Source organism: Pelodiscus sinensis, chromosome 26 (genome assembly GCF_049634645.1).
Source record: "Pelodiscus sinensis isolate JC-2024 chromosome 26, ASM4963464v1, whole genome shotgun sequence".
Classification (NCBI taxonomy): domain Eukaryota; kingdom Metazoa; phylum Chordata; order Testudines; family Trionychidae; genus Pelodiscus; species Pelodiscus sinensis.
Genome location: NC_134736.1, coordinates 6,933,430 through 6,951,388, shown reverse-complemented (window position 1 = coordinate 6,951,388; position 17,959 = coordinate 6,933,430). Strand labels below are relative to the sequence as shown.

General features: G+C 43.6%; 2 protein-coding genes across 7 annotated transcripts; one reads left to right on the top strand and one right to left on the bottom strand.

Annotated features, from left to right (window-relative positions):
- Positions 1 to 687: 687 nt before the first annotated feature.
- On the bottom strand, positions 688 to 11,483 carry NKAPD1 (NKAP domain containing 1). 4 transcript variants are annotated; one of them, XM_006111220.4, is made up of 7 exons: positions 10,827 to 11,278; positions 10,623 to 10,719; positions 10,367 to 10,443; positions 8,596 to 8,696; positions 7,222 to 7,380; positions 6,133 to 6,186; positions 688 to 4,956 (listed from the first exon to the last, which is right to left on the bottom strand). In XM_006111220.4, exons 3-7 carry the CDS (start codon positions 10,433 to 10,435, stop codon positions 4,443 to 4,445), a joined length of 897 nt encoding a protein of 298 aa, XP_006111282.1. In that variant the 5' UTR covers positions 10,436 to 10,443; positions 10,623 to 10,719; positions 10,827 to 11,278; the 3' UTR covers positions 688 to 4,442. The 4 variants fall into 4 exon arrangements, with proteins under 4 accessions (XP_006111282.1, XP_006111281.1, XP_075765549.1 ...); XM_006111219.4 differs by lacking the exons at positions 10,623 to 10,719; positions 10,827 to 11,278 and adding an exon at positions 11,360 to 11,483; XM_075909434.1 differs by having other exon boundaries at positions 10,623 to 11,278.
- PIH1D2 (PIH1 domain containing 2) lies at positions 11,451 to 17,829 on the top strand. 3 transcript variants are annotated; one of them, XM_006111210.4, is made up of 6 exons: positions 11,451 to 11,566; positions 12,782 to 13,014; positions 14,802 to 14,925; positions 16,158 to 16,400; positions 16,864 to 17,126; positions 17,248 to 17,829. In XM_006111210.4, the coding sequence occupies exons 2-6, from the start codon at positions 12,832 to 12,834 to the stop codon at positions 17,380 to 17,382; spliced, it is 948 nt and encodes a 315-aa protein (XP_006111272.2). In that variant the 5' UTR covers positions 11,451 to 11,566; positions 12,782 to 12,831; the 3' UTR covers positions 17,383 to 17,829. The 3 variants fall into 3 exon arrangements, with proteins under 3 accessions (XP_006111272.2, XP_006111274.2, XP_006111275.2); XM_006111212.4 differs by lacking the exon at positions 11,451 to 11,566 and adding an exon at positions 12,336 to 12,474; XM_006111213.3 differs by lacking the exon at positions 11,451 to 11,566 and having other exon boundaries at positions 12,883 to 13,014; positions 14,840 to 14,925.
- The last annotated feature ends 130 nt before the right edge of the window (positions 17,830 to 17,959 follow it).

The window sequence follows — 17,959 nt, the reverse complement described above, 5'->3', positions numbered from 1 at the left end:
GTAGTGAAGTATGTGAATGGGTTACCTACGGAGGTGGTGGAATCTCCATCCTTAGAGGTTTTTAAATCTTGGCTTGACATAGCCTTGGCTAGGTTGATTTAGTCAGGATTGGTCCTGCCTTGGGCAGGGGGCTGGACTTGATGACCTCCTGAGTTTTCTTCCAGCTCTATGATTCTATTAGGGCCTAGTATGTTGCACAGTTCTGTGGCTGTGAAATTTGCAGCGGAGTATACTTCTTGCCCACAAACCTATGCTTGCATATTCCAAGCTTTTAATTTATATATTGGTTATAGCCCCTCTGCTTATAAAGAAAGTCTTGAAAATGTCAACAATATAAATTGGTGCAGTAGCAGAGATTTTGTCTATTAGAAAAGTTGTACTGGTTTAACTAAATCTAGTAAAAAAAGATAGACGACTCTATAAGAGATGCCCTTTCATTAGGTTAACTCATTTGCGTCAGTCTAGCTTAATTTGGTAATACACTAATGCCAATTACGGAAGAGCCCCAGTTATCTGAATATTATATACAGTGCAAAAGTCTGATGGGGGCTTGAGCAACACAAATTTCCCTTTACTCATGTTTAAGGGTGCAGAAAATGATGCAGTATTTAGTGATCTACATATTCATGTTTTACACAAATAAAGCCTAACCTACTGAGCACTGGCTGTAAATAAATTGACCACACATTTGAAAAGTCTGGTTTATTCTCTTAGCCCATTAGGACATATGTTATCTAATAAGGTGAACATCCACCACTGTGTTTCACACATATAAAATTAAAAATCCTGTATTTAAGTTTCATAGAAATGATATACAGCCCACCCTCTCTTCCTTCTCTGGCAACCTCTTAAATTTTCTTCAAAAATACGTTATGGGGATATTAAAACACCATGCAGAGTGTTAAGAAATTATCCAAACAGACCTGGAGGATACCACAATCACAGTCACATAAAGCTCTAAGGGTAAGTCTACACTGCATTCCTCTTTTGAGAGAGGAATGCAAGTGCAGCTGAGTGAAATTGCAAATGAAGCACAGATTTGAATTTCCCGTGCTTCATTTGCATAATTGTGTCCAGGCGCTATTTCAAAATATCCTATTTCAAAAAAAGAAACGCTGTCTAGACGCAGTTATTTCGAAAGAAAACCCTTCTTTCGAAATTACCCTTACCCTTAAACTTCATTGTAAAAGGAGTAACTTTGAAAGAAGGATTTTCTTTCAAAATAACCGCATCTAGACAGCGATTCTTTTTTTGAAATAGTGCCTGGACGCAATTATGCAAATGAAGCACAGGAAATTCAAATCTGTGCTTCATTTGCAATTTCACTCAGCTGCACTTGCATTCCTCTCTCAAAAGAGGAATGCAGTGCAGATATACCCAAGCAGATTTGGGAAAGGGGTAGGGGAGGAAAAAAAAGGGCAACTTACTAAGTGAATTGCTTGCCTGTTCAACAATGACTTATGTAGCAAGTTCCAGTAGCATCAGGCAGAGATTTAGTGCTGCAGATACTGCTGTGTTAAGAGGAAAAAGGCAAAGTTAGGATCATCCTGGGTAAATAAATAGTGGCCAGGGCTAGGTAAAAGGTCCTGAAGTCCATTCTGGCCACCTTGTTATCCTGAGTAAATGCCTTGAACTGGCAGGAACTCAACTGGCATGTGTTTTGAAGATGAAAAGCACCTGGAGACACAGGTACTGACATACCAAGCACTCTACCCACTGGGTGCATTAGGAGCTGGACCATATAGTAGCCCCAACATTAATGTCCACATTGGGTCCAGTGCAATATATGAATCTATTATCTTCAGCAGCATTTCCTAATTTTAAAACTGTCGGTAGAGATTTATAAAAATAAAAATTTCAAACATTTCTCATGTGTGAAAAGATTGCAATAGATTACAATAGAGAAGTGGCCTTTACACTGGACTAGAAAAGAACAACAGCGCCCCTTCCTCCTCATAGAAATCCCTGCACCAGGAGACAGGCTCTTAGAAAATTAGGACATTGCTTAAACCTCATTAAAGAAGCTGCCAACATATTCCCTCTGGTGCCCTGGCAAGGAAGCCATGAACACTGGCCTTCCAGAGGAGGAAGTGGATGACAGGACGTAGATCAAGCCCTGTGATAATGTGGGGGAAGGGAACGTGTTGGAACAACAGATACTACAATAATGTCTCTTCATTTTCTGTGTCAGCCCCTACACATTGAAGCTTTTTTAGATCTCCCAATGTTGTACAGATGAAGAAAGAGATGCAAGGAACTTAAAGATTAAGGATCTGAGCTACTGTGTATATATCCAGGACTCCCTGCCCAATCTACTAGTTCTCTAATTAAGCAGATTACAGACAGTAAGGATGGAAAGATTTGTTGATCAAACAGACATACAAAACATTCCCACTATAAGATAAACTACCCCAATGTTGCATTTCTAGTATGTAGTTTTGGACTCCCACTGGGATCACCCTTATCTCTCTGAGCCCCAGGTATTCCCCTATTCTATCCTGAAACCCATATCAGATGAGGACTGGCTGGGACTGGCTAAATCAGGAATAACTCCACAGAAGCCAACAGAGCAACAGTGGTGTAAGACTGGTATGTTAAGAACTGGAGTCTCAGGCAGGACTTGGAAGAGCTAAACAATGCTCTGCATTTACATAGCAATTCGCATCTGCCAATGGCTGTACAAATACTAATTCCACTCACAAAGACCCAAGAGGGAAGGAGGTATGAGTGAGGCACTTCTAAGGCAGAACCTATAAAAGCCTTACCTATGCGTGTAAGTTGCCTCCAGGTGCTGCAGAAGCACAATTGGGAATATTATTAGTTTGTGGATTAGCAGAATGATGGTTAAGAGTGTGCAATACTAAAGCATGTCCCAGCTTCAATATGTCATAGCAGTAATCTGCACTGCTCAGACCAGAGAAGGCCCTCTCACCCGTACTCATTTTGCAACATCCAGTCTCAGTGGTAAAAACCTTCAACTGGAATATCACTTCAGCAAAGCTAAATCAAAGGAGGATCCCAAGACATGCCTGGATCTGAACTCTCGTAAGGGTGAGGTTTCCCCCTTGACTTGGGCACAGATTTGTAATCTCATTGCATCTCCATGGATTACATATATGCAAACATACAGAGAAAAGGCTTTGTGAAGATTCTAAAGCGTAATTTATACATCTGGGAGCCCAGAGACCTCAATTCTGATCTAGAGAGATTCAAGACTTCCACATTCTGGGAGTGCAGACACCACCTATTGTCATTTATGGAAATTCAGAAGCATGTGGGGTATGGGAACGTCTGTGCCGAGAGTCCCCTTTGCCATCTTCTACTGGAGGGTATTAAACAGGGCTGTGATCTCCTGTACATAAAGGCTGGCTACACAAAACATATTCACAGGATTATGGGATCTGATCAACAGTGAACATACCATACAAGAGAGAGGAGCATCTCTGACCAGACCTTTACAATCTCTCAACTGATCGATGCTCTGTCCTGGGTTTTGCTCTCAAGTGGTGATAAGGAGATCAGATTTCAAAAGGAAAGTACAAATGGAATCTCCACATTTATTGCAGGGAGAAAGGGTTAATTACCCCACCCCGATATCCCAATCTTTCTCTCAGACACATTGGGCCAGCCAGAGACAGAAGAGGAAACCTATCAGAGGCACATCCACTGGTACGAATGGATCCAGAGGGACATGCTACTGATAGGAAGGAGGGAAAGTCAGTCACGCAAAGGGCAGAGGTAGGGGAAATCTGAGGTAAGTTTGAAACAAACTATGCAGCAGGGGTCACCAGACTCACAAGTAGAATGACACCCCACCCACCCCTCTGTTCCAGACCAGTGCCGCCTCCTTACTTCAACTGTCCACGCTGGGCCACATCTGTTTGTTTTCCATCACGGGAAGAATGCTGCAGTAAAGGGCTCCTGCTGTTTAAATCCAATGGCACATCCTTTGCCAACAGTTTGGCAGAAGAGCTGTAAGTCAGTGGCTTCTGCTCTTTATTGCATTTGTATCTAGGTCATTAAGTGGTTATGCGTGAAAAGAGGAACAATTTTTAAAAAACCCTTGTGATGGTACCAATGCACCCGTTTCCCTTCTGAAGATGGCCCATAGGATCTGTTAATTAAAACTGTATATGGCCATGAAATGAAAACAATTACTGAATCAGGAGTCTGGGATGGGTAGACAGAAGATGTGATCTGGGGGACAGGCATCTTCTCCCCGGGCCTTTAGCTCTCCTGGTTTCAAACTAGCACAAATCAAAGCAGTGTCTTCTGCAAGCCAGCAAGGCGCAGAGCCCATACCTGTGGGCTGGCAGAGTATAAAATTGCTGTGCCCCAGAAATCAGTTCAGCACGCTATATCCTGGCAGTGTTGGGAGAAAATGTCAGCCTCCATTCACGGATGTGCAATTTCACTCATGGGCCCAGCCTCACAGCTGCTTGTCAGTCCTCATCTGAGCTGTCCTCAGACTTCTCGTCAGCTGCCACTTTCCAGTTCTTCCTCTTGCTTTGTTTCTCCTGAATCTCGCTGTGCCTCTCGGATGCAGACACAAGGCATTTCCTCCTTTTTTTCTTAGACCACTTTTCCTTTTTCTCCTCAGACTCGCTGTCCTCGGAGCTACTCACATTGGAAGAGTCACTTTCCTGCCCAGAGGAAGAGGCAGGTTCCCTTGCAAGCATTTTCTTGGTCTTCTTCTTGTGCTTGTGTTTGTGTTTCCCTTTCCTGGTGCCTGAAGTCTCCTCCTCTGAACACTCACTCTCCTGGGAAGAACCAGAGGATGCCTTCACCTTTTCCTTTTTCCTTTTCTTTCGCTTTTTGTGTGATTTCTTTTTCTGCTTCTTTTTCTGTGATTTCTTTGGCCTCTTCCGTTTGAGTGACTCATGTACAGATTGTTTTCCTGGGTGAGATTTCCTCTTTCCATTGACAGCATTTTGTTCATCTTTCTCTTGCTGGTCACTGCAATAGGAACAGAGGATAAAGGCCTAGGCAGATTCTAAACTAGTAATCCTGTTTCAAAACATCAGTCAAGCTGATCTACCCTGAGTTCCTTTCAAGACATATGGATGGTATGGCAGACAAGTTGGCTGCATTTTTTAATGCACTGCTTAATAGTTTGGATCCAAATCTTACTACCGGGACAAGAGAGAGAGGTGTCATTTCAAAGACATTTTAACCAATCCAAAGCACAGTAAACATATGTGCTACGGAACATAATAGGCAAAACTTATTAAGAATGCCTTATCTGTGACCATCAGGAATCAGACACATGCTAGACTTGGAAATTCTACTATGTACAGTTTTTAACTCAAATCTATGCCCCCAATAGATTTTTTTTTCCATTTTATGCATTTTTACTCTTCTTAGTTGCTCTGATGCTGCTGGAGCTCTCGTTCTAATATTCCTAGGTGCAGACATGCTTGCAGCCCATCAGTGAAAGCTAGCCTGCTTCAGGAAATTGCCCAATTCCAAGAAGCCAGACACTTATTTCCATAGTCACTCTTAACACAGAGATAAAGCTGGAAATCCTGTTAGAAAAAAATACAATCACTTCTCAAGGCTCAGAACAGGGAAAGACAGAGTACATCTAAACTGTGGGTTTTTTTCAGGATACCCTGCAAAAACTCCACCACATTCAGGGAACATTCCATGAGGAAGAAGAGATCTTCTGAAAGAGGGTTTATTTCCAAAATTTGGCCCAGTGTAGATGGGCCAAATTTTGGAAAAGCCTCTTCCAAAAGAAAAAAAAAAAGTGGAAAAAGGTATGCAAAATGCAGAGTGCATTTTGCATACTTTTTTCTGCAAAAAACCTTGTAGGGTGGACATACCCACAGTCACTACAGGAAAGGTGCCACATATGGACAAAGCAAGGACAGCGTTCAAGCCTTAACTCAATATTTGTGCCTTATGAAGTGAAGCCAACCGTCTCTCATTATTGTTACAACTGTTTTGGGTAAAAACATATTCATGAACTGGAATTTCAAGCTACATGTCTCAATTCTGCCTTTAAAGGTCAACTTATAGTCTATATTGGAGAAGTACAAGCTCTAAATTTCACTGTGTGACTTGACAGAAATAGACATAGGACTTTTTCTGAAAAGGCATAGGATTTTTCAGTAGGCCTGTTTGTCTTACCTGTCAGTATCAAATTCCTCTGGATACAACTCTTTATAGCCACTGTGACCCCATCTGCAAGGGAACAGCAGGAAACACATTAAAATCACACAGGTTATAAAGAACCAAAATGAGTGTGAAATGAAAGTGAAAGCTTTAGGAAAAATACAGGCCAGAGGAATATCGGCTAGTATCCTCCTTACCTTTTTAGGGTGCTAACATTCTACTTTGCTAGGTTCTGTTCAGATCATTTTAAGCAGATTAATGGTCCCTTTGCTTTTCTCTGGTAAAGAACTTGTACCTCCCTGTGAGGCAGAAGATCAATGATTTGGGAGCTCACACTCTCTCAGACATCCAGAGAACATGGGCTGAAATCTTATCCCTGATGAAGCCAACAGAAGTTTTGCTCTTTATTTCACACAGGATGTGTAATTTGCTTTGCTCATACTATGCATTTCCCTCTTAGTAAGAGTGTTTCATTTGTATTAAAGTGTGTGATCACACAACAATAATGCAAAACAAGTGTGTGGTGCTTTATCAAGGTGGCAAAATCTACATACTATTAGATTCAACAACTAAAACCTATCCAAATACAGAGTGACAGATGAATGGAGAACCTTTAGGCATGAAGAAAGCCACCAGCCAGACACCTGGAGGAATAAAGTGATTGGCTAAAATGAGAGTGAAGGAGGAGTTCAGGGAGGCGCAATGAAGCTCATGTTTCTTAGAAATAATCATAAAGTAGTGACCTGTATGCTTCTTTACTCTGGGAGATTAGTTAGCCCGATATCATAAACTCTCTCAGTTAAATTCTACAAAGAGCAGTACTAAAAAACTCTTGGGTTTGGGGCTGTATTTATTTAGTGCCAGAGACAAAGGATGCCTTTGTGACCATGCAGGATATCTGGGCTCAGTACCTGGCTCTGTGTGAATGGGGCATGTCATTTTTGTCTCTGTGCCTCGTTTTACCACCTATAAGATGGGGGCGATTCTATATCCTTGTTGCAAAGGAGTGTTGTAAGGATATTTCACTACCTTTTGTGAAATATGGGGGGAAAAGTACCAGATACATTTTCTGCACCACACCAGAACAGTAATTCACCCACAAACCTGTCTGGTAAATTGGCTTCACATTCATAGAGCTTCTTATTCCAGGTCCGGGCCCTCAGAAGGTCATCTTCTATCGTGTCTGGAACATGCACAAAGTTCTTCGACTTCCAGTCAGCCCTTTGGCTCTCCTCATCAAAACCGTCACTGCGCATCCGACTACTGCAGAGAGAAAATTAGCGTGTTCTCCAGAGGTCAATTCAGAGGAACAGATTACTTTTTGGGCTCTGAATCAATCTAGGGTACAGAGGGAATGGGAGAGAAAGCACACAACAGATGCTCTCTGGATGTCAGTCTATGCAAAAAGATTCACTCAATCTCCATATAATTGTTACTCAGAGGGACAACCCAATGATTAATAAATGACTTACACAGACAGTTGCGTTTCATCACTTTCTCAAACCACTTTGAGAAATAATAATTATGACTCATAGGATGCTTAGAAAGTTATGTATGCATCACTTCAAGCACCATTGAAATGAAACCATCTCTGGAATGAATCACAGAAGCTGCTTAACAGTTTAAAATGATAATGATCTAGGCAGAAAATTTAAGATGACAGTATTCAACATGAACTGGTAAGGGAACATAATTACTGGAGCTGGAATCTGGTTAGAGTACCAGTGGTAACAGCTGGAATCTAACAAAAAGTGCTATAGGGGGTTCTGAATGAATACAACTGATCATGACTTTACTTATATATCCCAACTAGCTGGGCTACTGGGCTCAACACAGACTCAAAGGCAAGAGCAAGAACAAAAGCAAAACCCCTTCTTGCATCATTTATTAATTCCTTGAAGGTCTTCATCCATGTACAAAACCAATCTGATCCTGTTTAGTTTGCAAGATCTTCACAATACACCAATGACAACTTAACTAGTTTGTTATGGTGAGTTCCCACAGGTGACCAGCTATTACGTTAAGGCCCTATGTTAAGGCTGGACAGGAGCTAGGAGGAATTTGTGATTCAAGATCTTGGGTCAGAATGACTTAATTGAGTGATAACCCACATCACGTTATACTTACTAATGCACCAGGACTGACCGAGTACATCTATCAAAGTCAGTGCAGACTTTTCAGATGTCCTTATATATATTCTTAACACTTCTTAGCCAAGCTATATTCTCGCTATTACAGAGTCCTCAGACTACCTAAAGATAAATATTTTTAAAATTGCACACCTGGATCATCCCACAAGCTTCAACAGGAAGTGTGGTGGATATAGGATTATACGTGGATGTTCCTGTGTGGTCACCAAAATGATTACAAGAATATAAATCTTTAGCCCCTACAGAGGAGACTCTGTTTAAAAAACTTTGTAAACATTAACTACAGAGTGGTAAAGAAGACTATTTCTTCCAGATAATTAAGTCCCACCTAGAGGTATTGGGCGATATTCTCCCTTGCTTCCACCTGTAAGTCTCTTGAGTCTGCTTCTCCAGCTCTCTTATTTTCCACATTTCTGATTCTTCCTGAATCTGAAAAATATGAAGAAAATGAGAAAATAAGATTAAGTGCTCCACAGAAGTGTTGCTTTGCAACTATGAGGCACTGTAACCTCACTTCTTCTAGGTCAGTAATTCTGAGCTGGATGGATTTCAAACTAAGCTGACCTGCTTGCAGTGATATAAATGCGTCTTTTTAGCTATATTAAGTAAACCAAAAGGAGAAACATCATGACAATTAGCTGTAGTGGTTTTATAGGTGAAGAGTCTAATTCTGCAATCTGATCCATATAAGTGGATCCTCCAAGTCTATGCAAAAATCTCTCTCACTTCATTGGAGTTCTTCTCTCACATCTCTTACAGAACTGAAGTTGAAGCGAGTAATCACGTTAAACACATGAAAATACAACATGCAGCCATCTAGTGCTTTGACACAGATTTAGCTCACGTAGCTTTGTTATCCATGTGGCATCATCGCAGGTGCATATGAGATAAGTGCTCTTTGGAAAAATGCGTCTGCTGAATTAAATGCTTTAGTAAAGAAAGGCTAATTTCAAAATCTTTTACCAGGCTTGTGCACTGAAGTCAAGATCAATCCCCAAAGAGACCTGTTTTACAAAAGCACAAAAACCTAACAAGTGCTAAATTAAAAGAATCACCAAACCCAAAAGGTAAATATTATGAAAAAGTCCTTTTCGAAGATACCAGAGCTAGACAAACACTTCCATTATTTGTAAATAGATGAAACTTGTAAACAAATATTCCCTTGCCATGCCTACAAACCAAACAAGGCAGCACTAAGCAACTGAAAGGGAACTTGATTATGAACACATAAAACTGACTTTAATTGCCCAAGCTGAGAGAAAAGCAAAAAATGAAACAAGAGTTTAAAGAGGGAAAATCTAGATGAGTAAACATACATGTCATTGTTAGCAATGTAGGTAGAGGAGCTATGCTTATGCACAAAATGTGATTTTCAACTGATGGTGCCCCCTTAAAAAAATTTCTTGCTCAGCTAACAGTTAATTCACCTCTACATTCAGGATCAAATTCAGTTCAGTGCAGAAAATCAGCAGATGGCGTTGGCACTCTCTAAGTCCCAAAGAGAGCACTGTGATTTATTTATTTTTTTAAAGTTTATACATTTTTCATTTTATTTTTTGGAAATACAGTGTTATTTCATTTTATCTACCCTCATGGGAAAGCTGGAACCCTGCCCATGGAGGGAGGTGAGAGGCCCTGGACCTGGAGTTGGCTCAGGTTGGTTCCTGCCCAAGAGGTACAGTTCCAGTTGCTATAAGGTACAATGGACTCCTAAGATGCACTGTAGAAATTTCTACCTTCAAAAATACACCTGTGTGCTGAACAAGTAATTTAGCTACCATAATTCAGCAACAGTAAAATGAAAATAGCATAGCTCCATACAATGGCATCAAGAAAGAGCTTCCCCTAGAAGAATCATATCTGGGACCACAACACTAAAATAACAGATGTCACGGCAAGTGAGGGAATGCCAGATTCTGACATAGATAAGGAAAGTCAGACAGACTGTATTAGCAAGACAAAGTGGATGAGGTAATATCTTTCATTGGATCAACTTGTTGGTGAAAGAGACAAGTTTCTTCAGGTCTGGGCAATTAGAAGTGATACCATACTTTAAACACAGAGCGAGAGAAACAAAGGGACAGAACATGGTTCCCTACCTTGTTGTGTGCATCAGTGTGACGAATGACATTTCGTAAGAGAACTTTTCCTAAAGGGACCCGGGACATTCTTTAACCTTCATAGAATTCACAAAAAAGAAAGCAATTAGAGAATCACATATAAGACTCTTTAATGCAGAAAATGCTCGTCAGGACTGAGACAAAGCTTAAAAGCAATTTTTTTCCACCTGTATGACAGAAAACATGTTATTGACTCAGGCTGACATTTGTGTTCCCTAAGAAAACACTGCATTACCCCAAAACGAAGACTTCTTAGAGCCACTCTTCACATACAGGGCTTAGAAAGGATCATGCAGTAACTGATGCCCACGTTCAGAGTTCCTGATAAACCTCTGTATCTCGTATCGCACATATCAATGAGAAGCGGGAAACAAAGTATTTATTAGTCTAATGTCCATGTTGATCACCTTTCACGTGGTGGATCTGATCCTGCGCTTACCTCGCTCCGCACAAGTCAGATGAGACTGCGCTGAAACCAACGGAGCTATGCTGGTGAAAAACGAACATGAGGAGAGACCCAGGCCCTACAGATACAGCCATTCACCGCCCAGCTCAATGCAGCCCCCCCGTGGTGTCAGCCAGCAGCTAGCTGACAGCTCGCAGCATGTTAGGGTGGAAAATAAAGAGGCCTCCCGGAAAGCGGGAAGAGGGGAGGGAGGTCTAGGGAAATGGGCTTCGACCCAAAACACCAGCCCGCCTGGGACCCATCAGCAGCCACACGTGGAGCCAGGCTGGGGGCCGTGATGGGGGAAGCGGAGGCAGCGCCAGCCGGCAGGGAGCGTGGGGCAGTGAGTGGCTGCCACAGCGCTGGGCATATGGGGGGGGGGCACAGATCCAGTCAGACCTGGGGAGGACCCCCCCCCGCAATCCTCTGCCCCCCCCCCCCCCAAGACCCCCTCCTCACATCCTCCCCCAGAAGCCCCAGGTCCCTCCCCCAGCTCAGCCCCCCTCCCGACCCAACGCCCTTCTCACCCGCGGAGGGAGGGGGACTACTCCCCCCAGCCCGGAAGTGCGTGACCCGGAAGTGCTTCCACCGGACGCACCCGGCTGCGGAGGGCCCGAACCGGAGGCGGGACCTAGGGACCCAGTAAGGAACGCAAGGATTGGAGGGCTAACGTCACTTCCACTTCCGGTTTTTCTCACGTCGGTTGTTATGGAAACGGCTTCTGGTGTCGCGAGGTAGGAGCTGTGTGGCGCGTGAGGGGGAAGGGAGCAAAGGGCCGCTCGGAGCTCCGGGCTAGGGTGGAGGCCAGCGGGAAGCTCGGGGCATTAGAGTCGGGGCCTTGGAGCAGCTCGGGGCGCTGGGATGGGGGCCAAGGGGCCAGCTCGGGGCACTGGGATGGGGGCCAAGGGGCAGCTCGGGGCGCTGGGATGGGGGCCAAGGGGCAGCTCGGGGCGCTGGGATGGGGCTAAGGGGACAGCTCGGGGCGCTGGGGTGGGGGCAAGGGGACAGCTCGGGGCGCTGGGATGGGGGCCAAGGGGGCAGCTCGGGGCGCTGGGATGGGGGCCAAGGGGCAGCTCGGGGCGCTGGGATGGGGGCCAAGGGGCAGCTCGGGGCGCTGGGATGGGGGCCAAGGGGGCAGCTCGGGGCGCTGGGATGGGGGCCAAGGGGACAGCTCGGGGCGCTGGGATGGGGGCCAAGGGGGCAGCTCGGGGCGCTGGGATGGGGGCCAAGGGGACAGCTCGGGGCGCTGGGATGGGGGCCAAGGGGGCAGCTCGGGGCGCTGGGATGGGGGCCAAGGGGCAGCTCGGAGCGCTGGGATGGGGGCCAAGGGGGCAGCTCGGGGCGCTGGGATGGGGGCCAAGGGGACAGCTCGGGGCGCTGGGATGGGGGCCAAGGGGGCAGCTCGGGGCGCTGGGATGGGGGCCAAGGGGACAGCTCGGGGCACTGGGATGGGGGCCAAGGGGGCAGCTCGGGGCGCTGGGATGGGGGTCAAGGGGCAGCTTGGGGCAGTGGGATGGGGGCAAGGGGACAGCATGGGGTGCTGGGATCACGTCAAGAGGCAGCCCGGGACTTTGGGGTTGAGTTAAGGGGCAGCTTGGGGCAGGGAGTTGCTGGAGGCAGCATGAGGCACTGGAACCTAGGGGTAGGTGGATGGTGGGGAGTGGGGACAGTTCACAGCCCTGGGATCTAGCAGGTCAAGGCAAAGGGCAGGGAAGAGGGTAATGGTAGTGGTAATAGGGAGACACTGAGGAACAGGTGGGGTGATGAGGAAGGTGACTATCGGAAGAGCATGATTCCCAGGGTGGATAAAGGGGGTGGAGACCAAATGGCAGATAGAAATCCCATCTTTTTTCTTGATATTAAAATAGATTTTTTCTTGGAGTCGAGGACCTGTGAAGGGCAGCAGTTCAAAGCAGATACTCCCCCTAATGCTCCTTTTTCACCTATAGGCATGAAGAATAGCATCTGTGCTGCTTCCTGAGGGACATTTGTGCTAATCATGGCTGCTCCTTCTTGCCCCGAGGACATGCTGACCCAAGTGACCCAGTTCTGGAACATGCTGGATGAAATGGCAGAAAGCACTCCTGAGAGTTACCACAGATTCATGCAGCAGCAGCTGGAGGATGCAAAGCAATATTGTGCTCCCCCTGAACCACATCTTTGTCTACAGACCCACATCTTGGTACGTGGTTCAAGGGCTTTTACTATAAGAGAGCTATGAGATTCCACTAGGATTGCATCTGCCAGGGAAACAATGGGTGTACCTGGACTAGCCACTAATAGCTGAGCTGTGTCACAGGAGCCCTTGCAAGCTATCTGAATACCCTTAGGAGTGGCTGAAGGTCCTTCTGAGCACCAGAGTTCACTGCTAGAGACTCAACTGAGACACACCAGTGGAGGAAGGAATGAGGATATCATTCAGCCTAAAAAAAAGATTAGACTTTGTAAGTAAAAATAGCCTCTGCCATGCCACTGGTTAGGATAACTATGATAAAGGTTCTCATGCTTTGTCCTTCAGAGTGTGAGGCACTTGCTTAACATAAAGGGTGCAAAGAGGTGCATTATGGAAGATTTATATTTCCACAGAAGCACTGAACAATGGCCAGTGTCAAGTTATCAAACTGGTCTATATATCTGCTGCAAAACATGTTTACATGTGGCTGGAAAGAGCAGTAGATGCAGATATAAATTCTAGTACTAAATGCAGAGCTAGTCCTAATTAAACCAAGCAGTGATCATGTTAAAAGTAAGAGTCTGGTGAAAATCGCATATAATTAAGGTAGAAATACATTATGGGCTGAGGTTCTGTAATAAACTAGAATGCATTCCAGCTGGATTCCTAGGAAGCTGGATTCCTAGGTCTGAGATTCTGCCAGTATTGATTATTATAGCAGATCACTTAGGCTGCGTCTACACTGGGCCACTTATTCCAGAAAATCAGCCGCTTTTCCGGAATAAGCTGTGAGCTGTCTACACTGGCCCTGGAATTTCCGGAAAAGCAATGACGCTCTACTGTATAAAATCAGCCGCTATTCCGGAAAAACTATTCTGCTCCCGCTCGGGCATAAGTCCTTATTCCGAAACACTGTTCCGGAAAAGGGCCAGTGTAGACAGCCCAGTAGTCTTTTCTGGAAAAAAGCCCTGATTGCAAAAATGGCGATCGGGGCTCTTTTCTGGAAAAGCGCGTCTACATTGGCCACAGACGCTTTTCCGGAAAAAGGACTTTTCCGGAAAAGCAGCCTGCCAATGTAGATGCTCCTTTTCCGGAAAAACTGAAAACGGAATAGTATTCCGTTTTAAGCAGTTCCGGAAATTCATGCCAGTGTAGACACAGCCATAATGTAACATGAAAATTTAGGGTATGTTCAATAAGCACAATACTGGCACCTATGGGCAGTCAATACAACTGTATTTAGAGAGGCAGCTGTCCCCACCTGTGCTATGAAAGTAGCCAGCTCCTAGATACTAGAAGCTTGATTCTCCTCTTGCACTATTGCAGCACTGTAACTCCATTGACTGCAGTGGAATTACTCCCCATTTACACTGGCACAGTCATAGATTAGAATCATACTCTAAAGCAGTGCTGGTTTGTTATTGAATACCCCATATAGCACAGATTGTGACAAGACTGTACTACTGCTGTTGTCTGGTAAAAATATCCTTTTGAGTCCCTAAAAATCAATGTTCATACACTGTATTTAAATCCTATGCCACACCTGGTATATGGTAACAGACTAGTGTATGTTTTTTCCACCTCAGTTTATCTTTCCTTCACTCTGAAAGCCCTGTGGGCACAGAGAAACACATATTTACATGTTTTATATACAGTTGAACAAAGAAGTATATAGGTAGTTAAGGCATTGGATATGGCCTATAACTACTTTGTTAATCATTTGGTTCCATTGCATTTTTGGTTATAAGGGGGACAAACATTTGTGGTGATTAAGTGATTTTGGGTTCTCTTTGCAGGAGCCTAATGAAAAATCATTATTCATTAACCTCTGCAGGTGGCAAAGGGTCCCAGCTCCTAAGTCACCTACTGATCCAATACCTTTAAGTGCTGGCCCATTAGAAGAGGTGTCTGATAAAGCAGGCAAGTAGATAACGAGCTCCAAAATATTCTTGTACATGCTGTAGTATTGTATTGGGAAGGCAAAGACAGAAGTTTGGCAAAGAGCAGCCCTTTTATAATGTGGTATATAGTTGACAGATTAAAGGTGGAGGAGGCATAGACTGAATTGTAAGTAAAAATTTGTTCCTTCTGAAAAAACAGAAAATCACACCAAACACTAAAATGCCCTGCAGGATCGAGGCCATAGCCGATGTACCTATCATTAAGGACATGAGTAGGCCCGGTTCCACTAAATGCAGGGAAAGGACTCCCATGCTCAACTTTAGACACATACGTAAGTGCTCTGCTGGATGGGAGCAGTATTTACTACAAGTCAGTTTTCTGGAACCAGCTCCTCATAGGAAACTACATATCATAGAATCATAGGACTGGAAGGGACCTCGAGAGGTCGAGTCCAGCCCCCCACCCTCAAGGCAGGACCAAGCTCCATCTACACCATCCTTGACAGATGTCTATCTAACCTGTTCTTAAATATCTCCAGAGAGGGAGATTCTACCACCTCCCTTGGCAATTTATTCCAATATTTGACCACCCTGACAGTTAGGAATTTTTCCTAATGTCCAATCTAAACCTCCCTTGCTGCACTTTAAGCCCATTACTCCTTGTCCTGTCCTCAGAAACCAAGAGGAACAAATTTTCTCCTACCTCCTTGTGACACCCTTTTAGATATTTGAAAACCGCTATCATGTCCCCCCTTAATCTTCTTTTGTCCAAACTAAACAAGCCCAGTTCACGAAGCCTGGCTTCATAGGTCATGTTCTCTAGACCTTTAATCATTCTTGTCGCTCTTCTCTGTACCCTTTCCAATTTCTCCACATCTTTCTTGAAATGTGGCGCCCAGAACTGGACACAGTACTCCAGCTGAGGCCTAACTAGTGCAGAGTAGAGCAGCAGAATGACTTCACGAGTTTTGCTTACAACACACCTGTTGATACAACCTAGAATCATATTTGCTTTTTTTGCAACAGCATCACACTGTTGACTCATATTCAACTTGTGGTCCGCTATGACCCCTAGATCCCTTTCCACTACTCACCATTCGTATTACTAATTCTTTAAAACAATCACGAAAAGCATCAAAATGATTCTTACTAGAGGATACCCCATTGTAGCTATGGTAGATGATGTATTAGTCTATCATCTGTAAAACAGAATGTTGCAGTATAACAATTGTTGATACTCATTTTTTTTAGAGCTTTACTCCCTCATAGATATTGCATATAACCCAACTGTTCTTCAGAGAGAAGAGAGCCAAGCAAATATGGATCACTTGATCCAGCTGACATTTAAATACATTGAAGAGCGTTACACTCTCTCTCTGTCCCACTCTTACCACATTGCTACATTCACACTCAAAGGAAGCCTGAAAAGGATGAAACAGAGTCTGAAAGGAGGGCCCCTGCCAGATCTAACTTTCAAAAAGAACACAAGGAATGGTACGTGCACGTCTTTTAAAATTACTGTTAAGAGATAGTGTCATGGAAATGGGAAAGACTAAACTCCTAGTCCTGTCCACATGAGGGGTGGAAAATAGCATTATAGCTACCTCCGTGAAATCTAAAGAATATTGAAACTGACCTGTGCCCTGTTCCTGTGAGATGCTGAGCATCTTGCAGGTCTGAACCCAGTAGAATCAGGCTTCTGAGATGTCATTGTAAAGTACTGAACACCAGAAACTTGAGTTTCAATTTTGTACCTACTTACAAATAAAAGTGGAAACATGGAATGACATGAAATTAGTATGCAACAAGCTTTAGCAGCTGAGTTCATAATCATAAAGCTGAGACTTAAGTTTGGCATATTTTGCCAACTAGTATAAAATCATCACTTAAATCTACAGCTAATCTTTTTCTAATAAAATATTTTAGTAACTACATGTATGAATATTTTTTCTGTAAGAATTGACCCTGGACCAGATGTTGCATAACCTGCGAGAGGAGAAATGCAATAATGCTACACCTCTACTGAACAAGGATGTTGCACAGTCTAAAGTGCATCTGATAGAAGAGATAGCCAGTTTGGAGCTGCCAGAGGAGCCAATCACACCAGCCTACGAACTGACCATTGCAAAGGATACAAACAGGAAACCTGTAAAGATTGAACTGAAAGTTGAATTGCCTAAAGTTAGCTCAGTTTCTGAATGTGAACTGAGCATTTCAAAGGTAAGTTTTGTGGGAATGAAAACTCCTGTTTCCTTTCTGTTGAGCCCCAAACAGACTTAGTCACTTGTAACTAACACAGTTATACTTGCTCATTGAGTATTTTAATTTGCTTATGTTTTAGGACGATGTAATTGTTGAAGTCCCTAAGAAATACAGATTACAGCTGGATTTGCCAGAATTGGTTGATGAAGAAGCAGCTACAGCAACATTTATCAAAGGGAAAGGTGTATTGCTTATCACAATGCCAGTTCCTTAAAGAAAATGTCAGGAACAGCAGGGTCTCAAAAAACTAGTGGGTATGGGGACACTCTTAAAGATTACAAGAAAGACTAATGGTTAAAAAAGTTACCAATACGTAGATATCAGTATCACTGTGCTATTTTAAGAATCCATTCTATTGTCTGTGCACACACAGTTTCCTTTGAGAACAGAGGGTGATGAAATTTACATAGAAAATATAGAATAGGAAGAAATTCTTAATACAAGTTGTAAGCACTTATGGGTTTCTTAAATAATTTTATCTCTACACACAATTCTATATTACTAACTTCACTACCATGTTCAGTTTCTCCATCAATAAAGCAATAAAGTGTGATTAACTTTGAAAAAACTGTTTTTCCTTTCTGCCTTTACTCTGGTAAAAAAAAAATCTTATCTGCTGTTTGTAAACTGTTTCCTTTTAAATAAAGAGGATTTAATGGTGGTGACACTGAAGATGCATGACATGTTAACAGTGCAAGCTCTCTCTCAACCTGGCTCCTTTTTTTCAAATAGATCTGCAAGGGTTACCTTTAAAAGGTGAGGCAAATAGTCTACAATGCCCATTTAAACAC

What these genes read in the sequence shown, in the direction of transcription:
- NKAPD1 (XM_006111219.4), bottom strand. Translation starts at nt 10,435, where the DNA reads ATGTCCCGGGTCCCTTTAGGAAAAGTTCTCTTACGAAATGTCATTCGT. An exon ending in ATATCGCCCAATACCTCTAG is followed by an intron (nt 7,381 to 8,595) that starts GTGGGACTTAAT and finishes TTCTCTCTGCAG; the next exon opens with TAGTCGGATGCGCAGTGACG. An exon ending in GAGGAATTTGATACTGACAG is followed by an intron (nt 4,957 to 6,132) that starts GTAAGACAAACA and finishes TTCCTATTGCAG; the next exon opens with TGACCAGCAAGAGAAAGATG.
- PIH1D2 (XM_006111210.4), top strand. Translation starts at nt 12,832, where the DNA reads ATGGCTGCTCCTTCTTGCCCCGAGGACATGCTGACCCAAGTGACCCAG. An exon ending in GTCTACAGACCCACATCTTG is followed by an intron (nt 13,015 to 14,801) that starts GTACGTGGTTCA and finishes TTCTCTTTGCAG; the next exon opens with GAGCCTAATGAAAAATCATT. An exon ending in AGAGGTGTCTGATAAAGCAG is followed by an intron (nt 14,926 to 16,157) that starts GCAAGTAGATAA and finishes CATTTTTTTTAG; the next exon opens with AGCTTTACTCCCTCATAGAT.